At 41.8% G+C, this 13,049-nt stretch overlaps 2 protein-coding genes across 2 annotated transcripts; one reads left to right on the forward strand and one right to left on the reverse strand.

Annotated features, from left to right (window-relative positions):
• The first annotated feature begins 1,862 nt into the window (after positions 1 to 1,862).
• On the forward strand, positions 1,863 to 6,031 carry LOC149813228 (tetraspanin-19-like). Its single transcript, XM_089991086.1, has 5 exons — positions 1,863 to 2,099; positions 3,075 to 3,126; positions 4,852 to 4,932; positions 5,172 to 5,276; positions 5,355 to 6,031. Exons 1-5 carry the CDS (start codon positions 1,933 to 1,935, stop codon positions 5,574 to 5,576), a joined length of 627 nt encoding a protein of 208 aa, XP_089847212.1. The 5' UTR covers positions 1,863 to 1,932; the 3' UTR covers positions 5,577 to 6,031.
• Positions 6,032 to 10,381: 4,350 nt separating this feature from the next.
• LOC149813229 (sphingolipid delta(4)-desaturase DES1-like) lies at positions 10,382 to 12,515 on the reverse strand. Its single transcript, XM_089991087.1, has 2 exons — positions 12,369 to 12,515; positions 10,382 to 11,284 (listed from the first exon to the last, which is right to left on the reverse strand). Exons 1-2 carry the CDS (start codon positions 12,513 to 12,515, stop codon positions 10,460 to 10,462), a joined length of 972 nt encoding a protein of 323 aa, XP_089847213.1. The 3' UTR covers positions 10,382 to 10,459.
• Between the last annotated feature and the right edge of the window lie 534 nt (positions 12,516 to 13,049).

Consider the following 13,049-nt stretch of genomic DNA (forward strand, 5'->3'; position numbering starts at 1 on the left):
GCCATGATACACTATGGGCCGACCATCCTGGTCAGGAGCGGACCTTAGCACTCCTTGAGCGCGGCTACTATTGGCCGCAGATGAGAGACGATGTTGAGGGGTATGTGCGGACATGCCTCATCTGCCAGCAAGATAAGGGGACAAACCAGAAGGCTGCCGGTCTCCTTGAGCCTCTACCAATTCCAGAACGTCCTTGGGAAAGCATCTCTATGGACTTCATCGTTAGTCTGCCAAAGGTAGAGGGCCTCAGTTCTATTTTAGTCGTGGTGGATCGTTTCTCAAAGTATGCCACCTTCATCTCAGCTTCCAAGGAGTGCCCTGCAGAGTTGTTCGTAAAGCATGTGGTGAAGCACTGGGGCATACCAAAGAGCATTGTGAGCGATCGCGATGCTCGCTTCACGGGCAAGTTCTGGCGTGAAGTATTTCGGTTACTTGGCTCTGATTTGCTGTTTTCAACAAGCTTCCATCCGCAGACAGATGGGCAGACAGAGCGCATCAACGGGATACTGGAGCAGTACCTTAGGCACTTTGTTAGTGCCAATCAGAAAAATTGGGTGAAGCTCCTTGATGTGGCACAGTTTTGTTATAATCTGCAGAAGAGCGAATCTTCAAGCCACAGCCCGTTTGAGATAGCCACGGGGCAGCAGCCACTGACCCCGCACACTCTTGCCGCACAAGAAAAAGGAAGGCCATCCTTCGCCTATCAGTTTGTTCGCGACTGACACGAGCAGAATGAGTTGGCGAAGGCATTCTTACACAAAGCGGCGAAGAGAATGAAGAAGTGGGCGGACAAACACCGTCGGCCCGCAGAGTTCCAAGTTGGGGACCAAGTGTTGGTGAAGTTATATCCTGGTCGCACAGGCATCTTCCGCGGGCGGCACCGCGGACTACTCAGAAAGTATGAGGGACCCTTCACCATCACAAAGAAGGTGGGCAAGCTGGCATATAAGCTGGAGTTGCCCCCAGACTTCAAGGTGCACCCGGTGTTCCACATGTGCAACCTCAAGCAGTTCCATCCAGATGATGGAGACCCGGAACGCAATGTGCCGCAACGCGCTCCCATCATGCAGAGGGCCCCGGCAGCACAACGGGCCGAGAAGCACCTCAGTCAGATCCTTCGCCACAAGGTCAACTACTTGGGACAAGCGAAGAAATACTTGGTGCAGTGGGAGGAAACAGCGGAACCAACGTGGGAGCCTGCATTTCGAATGAACAGCCGCTACCCAGCTGAAGTCAGGGCTTACCACGAAACAGATGGCGCCGAGGACGGCGCATGATTTGAAGGGGGGAGCATGTTCCCTTGCGACTTACAGTGTACAGTTGCGCTAGAGTCTGTTTTGCTTTTGTTGAGTCTGATGTAAGCTGCCCGGTTCAGGTGAATTAATACCCCGAAGGGGCAGCCCGTATACTTGAACTGTAATAGCCTGCGGGCAAAATTGTGAATGAACTAAATGCGTTGAGCTTTCTTTTGTTCACCCTCGTTGTGATTGCTTCTTGTGATTGCAACTTCTCTCCCTCTATTCTCTCTTGCTCTCTTGCACTCTGATCATAAGCTTCCGCGACCGGCAAGCGAGCTGACGAGTAGGCTTGCGGCGGTAAGGAAGGACCGTCGCGCCGCGTTGGCCCATTGAAGGAAATAGGCCCGTGACAGCAATAATGCTGTAGTCAAAAGGCTTACACGCACACCCAGCCAAACGTGACGAAACAGAGGAATTGAAAGCCTGAAAATTCTTAGAGTTGTGATTATAAACGAATCCACAACTTTTTTAAAATCCATTTTCCTTTTAGTTTTTGTATTTACCAACTCCTAGCAAATCCCTCCAAAACTGGTTCCCAAACAAAGCCTTAGACATATATAACTTTGGTTTTCATTTTCGTTTTTTCCTGAAAAATACTTCTTCTTCTTCTTGCAGGAATAAGTGAGGAAGGAGAATGGTGAGGGTTGTGAGGAGTTGCCTTCAATCGATGCTCAAACTGTTGAATTCAATCATAGGGATGGAGGGGATCGCCATGATTCTCTACTCCTTCTGGATGATCAGGCTTTGGAACTCCCACCTCCACGACCCCTCGCTCAAACTTTTCCAGTCGCCTGCTCCATGGTAAGAAGGGAAAAAAGGAAAGAACAAGAGGATTTTTTTGCATCGTTTCCGTATCTTCTTGCAAGACTTTCTTTTTCTTCTTCTTCTTCTTCTTCTTTTGATTGATTGATTGACCAATCAAGTCGGGACGATGGATTGATTCCTTCTGAGAGTTGTGTAGTTTCAACCTCGGTGAGAAATCTGAATCGAGCCTTGATTTTGGTTCTAGGGTTTTTCCCCCCTTGTACGATGCAGTCTAATATTTTGGGTAATTGGGTCGTTAATTTCTTTGCCGATGAAGGATTTTTAATATTCATTTGTAGAGAATTTGTTGGTTCTTGTTTTTTTGTTGGTCCTTTTTTGGGTGAAACAGATTAATTTTCCTTTTTTGTTGTATGAGTTTGATAACGATGTAAATTGCGTAAGCGTTTGTTCGGAAACGTAGTGAAGAATTCGTTTTTCAATGAAGTTATCTCTTTGCAAAATTTTGATGTTCGCTATGCTGAAGAGGCTTCTTTTGCCTGTTCTTTTCCCCAGAATTGCTATGCATGTAATAGCAAGGCTGGCGTCGAGTTTGCATTCTCTACTCTTCGAGTCTGTATTAACTCATGCTATTTGATGGGTATTCTGTATTTCTTTATGATCGATGGCTACACATGCATGTAGACGAGAAATAGAGTTATCTTAGCATAGTTCTTGAGTCACTATGTAAAGCCTTTGTGCGACTACTGATTGTGTTCTTGCCTACCACGTAGTGAGGCAGCATAATACTGTAAAATGGTTTCATTTCTTTTAGCAAAACTTGTATCTCTTTCTCTTTTTATTTATGTTCTTCTGTTTGTGGTCCTTATGGCAAGCATGTACACGAACTAGTGTTCCTGTATAATTGTAGAACTCACGCTGCTGAACTGTTGACAACTCCTGAAATGTATTCTTCATTTGAAGCATTTTGCGTTTGTGTGGCAGATGTTTTCTAGTTATGAGCATCTCTGATAGTTGCATTTTGGAGAAACTTGCAATGGTCTATTCCACATTGAGTTTGTTGTGGGTACTTTTGAATTGATGCAATCACTGCACTTTGAGAAGAATGGTGGTGGTTTGACGTGCCTAGGAATTCAGCAAATGTTTATTTGGGTGGCTGTTGTTTTTAGCCTACGTGGTTTAAGGCAAGGGAGGATCCAGGGGGGCAAGGAGGGGCTCCAGCCCCTTCTAAAGTTATGAAAATTAATATAGTCAAAATTAACGGCCATCTTACTAAACTTATCTTAAAAAGTGTCAAGCTAGCTAGCAAACCGAACCATGATCGGTGTTGCGTGAGCTTGGCATGATTCCTTTCCAACGTGTAAAAGTGTTTTGAGTGCATGTTTAGCTTGACAAAGCTCAAAGAAGTGTTTAATAAACAAATTCAAGTTTAGCTCAGCTGCTCTAGTAGCTTGATTAGACAACCGTAGCTGCTAGTTAATCTTAGCTTTCATTGTTATTCTTTACAATATTATCATTTTCTCGCTTCATAGACAATCGATAAATTTTTTTTCAGTTGCTTTGTAGTTTTCCCCACATTAGTTTGTGTTTGGTACTGAATCTGCGACTCTCAACAAATCTTCACCAAATACTCGACCCATCCAATTGTGATAAAAACAGTTTGTATTTTCCAGGGATCAACTTTCACCATTAGCAAATGAGAAAAGCTTGAGTTTGACAATGATGAATGATCTAGACCAAGGTTGCCAAACTAAGAAGTGGAAGCGGAAAACAATACGGGAAGAGAAAGCAAGAAGCGATGCATTTTAAAATGTATAAGAAGCGAGAAGCGAGGAATAAAAAAAAGAAATATAAGAATTGAATGGGAATCAAAATGAAACACAAATAAAAACTAAAATAAAAGTGACAAATATTAAATTTCATATTTTTTTAATGTAAGAATTAAAATTTTAATAAAATCTAAAAATGATGACTACCAATTTAGAGAAAGCACATGAAAGTGAGTGAGAAGAGCGAGAGAATACACATAAAAAAAATATTAGAAGAATAGATGAAGCTTGTGGAAAGCATAGGAGAAGCGTGGGGGAATCGAGGTTCTCATCAAGTTTCGAAAGCGCGGAGTATCATGCTTCCAAAGCGAGCTTTCCACCTATCTAAGAAGCTTCCGGTAACTTTGATCTAGACCATACGAAAAAGCAACTCCCGTTGGTACAACTCAAAATCCATTGATATTTACTGAAATGTTGCTATCCCATATTGAATAGGACTCCCCTCACTAATCTAGTGCTCCATTGACTAATATATAAAAGGATTTTTTTACCATGATTTTTTATTATGTTAGTCTTGTTGTGGAAGATGTTAACAAAATGAAATTTTATTGATTTTTTGCCCACCTTTAAGCAAAATCCTGTATCCGCCACTGGTTTAAGGGGAAGCCTGTTTAGCCCTTTTTCTTGTAACCTCATTTGCATTCTTCTTCTTCTGCTGTTTGCATCCTTTCCTGCAGCAATGGCAGACTTTGTATTTTTGCAAGAGCAGCAGCTAGAAGGCCATCACTTATTCCTTCAAGAGGGCTATGAGGCATATATTGGCAATGCAAGAAGAAAAAAGTTAAGGCAAATTATGAAAGAAACATCAGCTAGGTGCCACACATATCATTTGTTTATTGGAGCTTGTGGCTTATATCATAATAAAATGATCATGAACTTTTCTTGTCCATGTTATAATGGTTACATTTCATCTTCTAGAGGTTAATTGTAATATTTAATTGGAGGCCTTGATTGGTTTACAGTACATGGCATTTGTCTTTTTGCTCATACTGATGGAGGCAGGTATAACTGTAGACATATTTCTCAATCGAGACTGGGAAGCGGTACTTCTCAAACTTTCTTGTTGTCCATTTTAGACCAACAACTGCCCTGCTACTAAGTGACGTTGGGAGGCATTAAAGTACCTTCTCCATTGTGGCATAGAATGTTCTTAGGTCAATATGATTAGGGTTTCTTGTTCCAAAGAAATGACTGGAACTTGTTTGTGCTCATAAAAGTTGTTGAAAGTACTAGTCTTAATGTGTCCCCATCTTTTTTAATTGATTGCCACCACCGGTTTCAGGATTTCCCTGAAGATCCCACTGAGAGATTTGATGAGTTCAAAGAATTTGTAAGATCAAATTTCGAAATGTGCAAGTGGGTAGGCTTGTTGATTGTGGCTGCACAGGTACGTTGTTTATCTTTAATGTTTCGTTGTTCTTCCAAGCATTTTTCAACTCTGATGATTAATCCTAGCATCCTTCAGGCCTTTTCCCTACTTTTGGCCATGGTCCTCAGAGTTCTTGGGCCGGATCCTGGACAATACTATGACAGCGATGATGATTCCTCTGCTCCTGCAAGGCTTCCTCTATTAAGGAATCTTGCCCCGCCACCCACTTTCACTACTGACCCGCATCATCTACCCCCTCAAAATGAAGTCTGGGGTATCATAATACAAGAGAAGTTAGTTATCACTCAAATCCATTGAGTAAAGATCATCTTGGTATTCAGGCAGAGAGTCGGTGTGTGTGTGTGTGCGCGTGCGCGTGCGCGTGTGCTTGTGTCAAGTCTCCTATGACCTTGAGGAGCTTGGTACTTGCAGGACCAATTAACTCATTGAGTCGCCAAGATACTTTGTTAAAATGATCTTTATCAGTATTTATTCTGGGAGTGGACTGATTCAAGGCCTACCACTACTTGTAGCTGCCCTGATTACAGATTTTCTGAAGGTTTTTTCACTGATATCTTTCTGACACTGATTTCCTGTCTGCATGCACAGTCTTACAGGTAAAAAGTTTTCTACTGGGCACCATATTCAGATAGTGGAAATCATGTTTAAATTTTGGCTCGGAGGAATCTGAATATGAGATCAAGTCTAGTAATTTGTTTAGGTTTGAAATACTAATCAACAACTGATGTTTTTGCTATGCGATCAAATGAGTACTAATTTCTGACAGTTTCATGATTCATGGAGAATGTGCAGGAATGGCCCTTTCCAACTTGTTCATAGCGAGGGCCATTTATTGCATAGTTTAGTTCTTTCATTTAACTTTTTTGGCCATTTATGGTCTGAACGACATGGAGAATATTTGACAAGTAGTAGAATTTTGTGATTGATTTTGCAACGCACTGCAAGCCATGGGATTGTCATTACATGTCAGTATAAAGAAATGGTGCTTATTTTAACATTAGGTTAGAATGCAAAGATGCTGCATACAAGGCTCCATCTGTGATCCTGAAGCTGCTGCATCCGTAAGTACTCGCTCAGTTGTCATTTATGCTGGTCTTGATTTGGTTTGATAATGCGTGCATCTTGATTCCCATGTATATTTATTAGCTGGTTTGATACATTACATGGGTACAAAAGGTTTTGCTTTAGGAGTGGAAAATATGAAGCAACGAGATTATTTTTGGGAAACTAATGAACCTATCTGTAAGAAAAAGACTCTTTATGGCCACCTTGTTGCATTTCAAACAGGGAAGAAAGCTGTTAATTGCTGTTCTGCCATGTACGTACAGCAAAACATTTTTTTTCCCAAATGTTCTTTCTGTTTCTAGAATTTTCTATGCATTGCCGTCTTCATACACGTGCCAGCAATTCAATGGAGGCTTGTTTATATTCTATCTGGAGTCTCTCTATAGCTACTATATTCTCGAGTAATTATAGGCCGCCTGTAGAATCTAAAACTCAGCTCAGCATTTTCTTGCTGCCATTTACTTCGTCAGTTATGTGTTAGGCATCACTAAAATAAAAAAGGGATGGTATTTTAGACAAAATATCCACTGTCCACCGTTATGCCATGCATCAAACTTTTATTGGAGTTGGTTTGTCAAACAGGGCTGCCTGGTAATCTTCTTATACGTGAAGGTAGTATGAGCAGGCTGTCTTGCAGCTTTCCCTTTTCTGTTGATCTACTTCAGATTTTCAATTCCAAGTTTGTCTATGCTCAATTTAAATATCATCCTGCTGTAGCAAGTTTAGTGTTTGTGAGCTGCAACGGTTGTATTTCTCTGCAGTTTTTTTTTTGCTTCATCGTCTCAGTGCTCTCGTCCCACTTTGATGATTGACATTAGTTTCATTCATAGTTACAAATCTTGGAATTTGGATTTTCTTGGGCAAGAGATCACTTCGTGATAAGTTGACTTTCTTTCAAAAAACTTGGCGTGTTTAATATTTGAAAAAAGTTTGAAAATTATATAAACAAATAGAGAAAGACATGACAAATATGAGAGATGCTGAAGAAAGAGATGATTTTTTTTTTAAATTTATTTGGCCTGCAACATCATTCTGGAAAACTGAAAATTTTTGGTATAAAATGTTCTGTAAAAACGCGGGCTACCTCTTGCCCAACCAAAATGTGTCCTCATCCTGTGTTTCCTTATGGTGATATGGTTATCTCTCTCTCTCTCTCTCTCTCTCTGCTATTTACCATCGTTTTTCATTAATCTCTTGACTGTTTTGCTCGACCCACAACTAGGTTCACCAAAATCTCTCTTCTTCCTGCCTCCATTTTATTTTGGATTCTCATTGAATTCACGTATTTCTCATAAATTTTGAGCAAAATCAATAAATTTCTACTATATATATAGAGTTATTCTTGATACTTGAATGGGCAAAGTTATATGTCCCCCCCTCCGTCCGTTAGCTACATCGCGTGTTCGTGGGTCCTAATGAGCGCCACATATGTAAGCACGTGTGGCTTGTATCCCCATGTTTGTCGGCATCAGTTAGCATCGGAGTCCGGTGTGGTTGCAAAGACTTAAGTACCCTTCCTTCCATTGGTGCCATAAAACGATGATTCTAGAAAAAGGAGCGGTTGGAAAGCAAGTACCCTGAAGATGGTTATTTAAGACCCAGACCCTACGCTGCAGGATTATTCGAGTAAGGAATTTCCATGAAGAAGGTCATGAATATCAACCCTCTCTCTCTCTCCCTTCTCTTTTTACCTTTGTGCACATCCAGCAGACGGTCCTACGCCGCTCCATCAAGCATCGACTGACCTGTACACTGACTGTATCATGGTTCAACTTGATGAGTTGTGGAGCCTGATTCGGAGTTTTTGCCCTTACAGGAGGGGGGTCTCCCTGGTGCGGGTCTCGTTGTGCGGTCATCGGGGGTCCAGGGGGGCCGCCCCTGGCGGGGGGGTATCTGGGGGGCAGCGCCTCCCCAGAACAAATTTTTTTTTGGGCCTTGTATAAATTCTTTCTTTTCTTTCTCTCTTGTAACTGTTGAAAAAAAATAATAAAGTGTTTTGTTTGATCGTGACACTCATATGTTTCCTTCGGTTGTTTCTTGCTCGAGGTTTTTGTAATACCCTTTCTCACAATTTTCTGTTTTTTTTTGCTACGTGATTTTCGTAAATCGCTACTCGATTTAGCGATTTTTTTAAATTTTTTTGTTACGTGATTTTTGTAAATCGTTACTCGATTTAGCGATTTGCTATTTTTTTTTGCTACGCGATTTCCGTAAATCGCTACTCGATATAACGATTTATGAAAATTGTATAACGATTTGCCATTTTTTTTTTGCTATGCGATTTTCATAAATCGCTACTCAATTTTGCGATTTGCCATTTTTTTTATACTATGCGATTTTTGTAAATCGCAATGTCGAACACTGCCCCCTTGAGCATGATCTTCACCGTGATCAGGTTGTAGTCGCCAGCTGTACCGATGGCAATCTTGAGGTTCGTGATGGGAAGCTGGAGAGGAACGTGCCATTCCCGACGTTGGCGGGGAGGTGGGTCCTGTCGAAGAGCATGGCGTCGGAGGTCGAGATGAGGACCTCGCGGTGCTAGAAACCGATGAATGCCCGCCAAGACTTGAGAGTGCGAACGCTCGTGTTGAGCAACGTCAGGGTGGCCTGGAAGGCATAGCCCTGATCGGAAGTATTGTTGATGTAGGGGTAGACGGATTGTACTTTGAAAGACTCCGTTGTAAGTGTACTGAAGGAAGATTCTGTTGTAGGTGTCCCTCGAAGGCGTCGGAGGGGCCGCCGCAGTCGGTTGCTCGCTAGATGAGGGCAACATTTCAGTCATTTCTAGCAAAAAGAGGACGATGATCATCATGGGATCGTCGGCTCTTTGCCTCCCTTGATTTCTTCTCTAAAGAGAAGGAGGGGGGGGGGGGGGGTTTACAGTGTTTCACGGAGAAGGAGGAAGAAGAAGATGATGATGAAAAGTTCAAACGAAAAAGAAAGAGAGTATTTCATGTTTGTTTCGCTGTTTGGACTTTGAAGAGTTAACATCATCCTCGACTTTTTAAATGAAGGATATTTTTGCCATTTTTTTGAACCATTGTTTTTTTTTTAATGAAGAACATTTTTGTCATTTTCTCGAATCATCATTTCATGGAAAGAATAGCAAGAAAGGGTACTCAAGTCTTTGCAACCACACCATACTACAATGCTAAGTGATGCCGACACACACGAGAATACGAGCCCTACGTGGTGCTTATTGAGACCCCCCAACACTCACTGTAGGAAATAGTTGGTCTCCAGGGGAGAACACACACCACCCTCCCTTTGGGGCACCAATTAAAGCATTTGGTTTTGAGAGAAAAATGTGAATTGACTAAAAGTATTCTATCCTCTGTCGTCACTATACATGATAGGAGTAATTGTGTGCCACCTTTTCGTTGAAATGCATGATTATGTCCTTTTGGAATGTTATAATTCTTCTTTTAGGAACATACGAAGAAAGCGAAGTTGTGTGCCACCATTTTGTTGAAATGCATGGATTGCCATCTCACTAATTATTATCTAGTTATATCCTACATTTACTTTGGCTAGTTATTTTATCGCTTTCCTTTTCCTTTGATTTGTTTCCAAATTCTGATCCAGCTGATTATGTCCGATTCAATAGACTGCGTGGAGCATAGCCTTATGGAAGTTTGGTTCGAGTCCTAGAAAAGTATTAATTGTGGTTTAGGTGTTTTTTATGTTACAACCGAGGGTGATTCACATAATTTTGTGCACGAATGGCTTATCATCATAATTTATTGGTAATTATAAACAATTCTCAAGAATTTCAAATAACCGAGCAAACATGCAAGTATCTTCTTTTTTTTTTCTTCCAAATTTTGAACTCCATCCGAACATTATAGGTTTTTTAGAAAGAAAATATAAAAATTTTGGATTTGTAACCAAGGAGGTCCCAAAGAAAGAGAGAGAGAAATAGCCAGAACAATTGGGTGATCAGTTTACAATAATTTATACTCTGGACTTTTCGTTTTCTTAAACAAAAGGTTTGAAATAAAAAACATAATAATAGAGCATAAGAGAAAAGCAAGCTCAGAGAAATATAGCCATCCTCAACCTCGTACAAATAATTAATTGTCAATAATTAGCAATAAAAAAAGCATCCCTGTTGTCTATTCTCTCTTGGTGTTCTCAACCTTTCTCTTCATTCGACTGAAAGGTCCCATGGTCCGGTCCATGATGTACATGTAAATGACCTGACTCCAGGAGCTATAAGAATCCAAGTCCTTATAGAACTCAGGTGCGATCTCCCTGACCTTATGAAGCCTGTTGCCCGGTATCCTTGGGAAATCATGGTGCTCATTATGGTAACCAACGTGCCAAGTCAGCAGGTTGAGTGGGCCATAGTAAGAATACGTCTCCTGGTCAGGTTTAAAGACATAGTGTTCCGAGATGAAGTGGCCTGACATAGGGTGCAACCCACCACCAAGAAAGGTGGCCAGTATGAGATAGGATAGAGACCTCCAGCCATAGAAATAGACAAGACCAACATCAAGGGTTAGCTGAACAAGGAGGTTGGTGAACTCCCACAGACCTGGTGGCTTTGGCTTTACGAAGAGGGGCCTAAGGGCATAGAAGAAGAGTTGGTGAAAGACCCATAAGCATTTTGTGAAGGCGTTCCTGACCAGGACCGCTTCCGTGTGGGTGGGTACGTCCATGTCCATGCCATCAACACCTTGGAATCTGTGGTGCTCGAGGTGGTACTTTTGGAAGGTGATGGACATGGGGATGCAAATGGGGAGGTTGGCGAATATGCCGAGCCAGCGGTTGTAGACCGGCGTCGAGAAGGCGAGGTTGTGGCTGAGCTCGTGGATGGCCAGGAAAAGATTGTGGTTGAGGAAGGAGCCGAAGAAGTAGGCCACCGTGAGGATCGTGGCCCAGCTCGAGTGGCTTAGGGAAGCTGCTGTCCATAGTTGGAGGAGCACCACCGCTGCGATCTGTGACATGAACAGATTTTAAGCAATTGGTTTAGTAATTAATTAGCAGCAATGTTGTTAAAATCGGTTCACCTAAGTGAATTGGTTTCCTAAAAAAAACCTAAGATCGAATCGTTTGTGAATCGACAACTTTTTACTATCAGATGAAACATGTCATTAAACAATAAAATATTAAACCATTTTTTAGCTTCTTAAAAAATATTAAAAAAATGAATTGAATCGGTTGTGAATCGGCCCCCTCTTGATCGTCGTTGGGCCGATATGATCTGAATTGGCTGATTCAGGTCGATTCAGACTGATTTTAACAAATTGATTAGCAGAGATAGAGAGAGAGAGAGAATGGGAATGGGTCCTACCACGATACTAAAAGTAGGGGAAATATTTGATTTGGTACTGTTGGAGGTACAGACCTATCGAGCTAGAAATGACATGTGCAAGCTGTATTGAGAGAGGGAGAGAGCACATGGCTTTCACATGGGGTTCCCACCACTAAAGTTCAACCCTACACGGTCTCCTATGATCAGAAGGCGGTATTATAATATTTGATTGAATCTGGCTTTTCCAATATCAAACTGAAAATGGGGACGGACTGATCGTACCAATATACCAATCTCGTAAAAAGTACAAGAAGCTTAACAAAATGACAATTCATTTTAGAAATGGCTAGAAAGACACGCTATATGAACACCATCAATGCGCTTTGTCCAGTAATTTTCAACAACGGAATCTTTTTCCATTGGATTGCTCCCAGATCTTTTACGGAAAAAAGAAAAAAAAAATGGCGGCCTAATAGCAGGACACCTCGAACAAACTCCAACAAGAACAGCGATTTCCAGACGTACGGTTCCAATGCCATATTGGGATATGTTCCTACGCAAACGTGAAATAATTCCGGAAGATTTTCATCATGGAGAAACGAAAGCCCGAAAGAAGAAAACCTTTAATCGTTTGGGACATGGAAATACTGAAGAATCAGCATTTCTAGTTCTGTGAAAAACAACAGCAAAGAAAATAGAAGGAAAAATAAAATAAAAACAAAAGATCGAAGAACGATGACCATTTTTTTTCGTTTACAGATGGTTACCTTTGGAAGAGCGGAGGGATCGGGGCCGAAGAGTTGCTTGATCTGAGGGTAGAGGAAGAGGATTTGGCGCCTCCTGGAGGCGTGAGGCTCGTCTGTGTAGGACCAGAAGAAGTCAGTCGCCATCACTCCCTCCACACCCTTCGCCATCAGAAACCCCCTTCTGCCGCTCAAGGATAGAACGAAGATTTATTCCTTTGTTCTCCTTTTTCCTTCCTCTCTTCTTCTCAGCAAGAAAAAAACGACGAAGGAAGAGGAGGAGGAAGAAGAGGAGGCAACCGAACGGGAGAAACGTTCTGGGTTTATGGAGGTACTTCGACAAATTTACAGAAATAGCCTCCCTCTTTTCTTGTATTGGCTGAAAAGAGAGAGGATCAGGTGCAATGTGATTGCACGCTTTTAGTGTGCTGCTGTACCTGATCACCCTCCAGTTTTGAGTGTGGAGCCCACGCAAATTGTGGAGGGAGATCAGGTGAAGCAGCACGGTAAAAGAGTGCTATTACATTGGACCTGATCAGCCACCGCTGAAAGGACGGTGCCTATAGTTCTACGAAAATTATCGGTGGAGCTTATTCCTCGGGGTGGAGATGGGTCGGGCCGGGATCCGACAGATTGAATGATTGGCACTTTTTTTAAAATTTATAATCCGAAAAATCCGGCATGAAAACCTGGTCGTGCTGGTTC

This window comes from Nuphar pumila, chromosome 16 (assembly GCF_984573655.1).
Source record: "Nuphar pumila chromosome 16, dmNupPumi1.hap1.1, whole genome shotgun sequence".
Taxonomy (NCBI): Eukaryota; Viridiplantae; Streptophyta; class Magnoliopsida; order Nymphaeales; family Nymphaeaceae; genus Nuphar; species Nuphar pumila.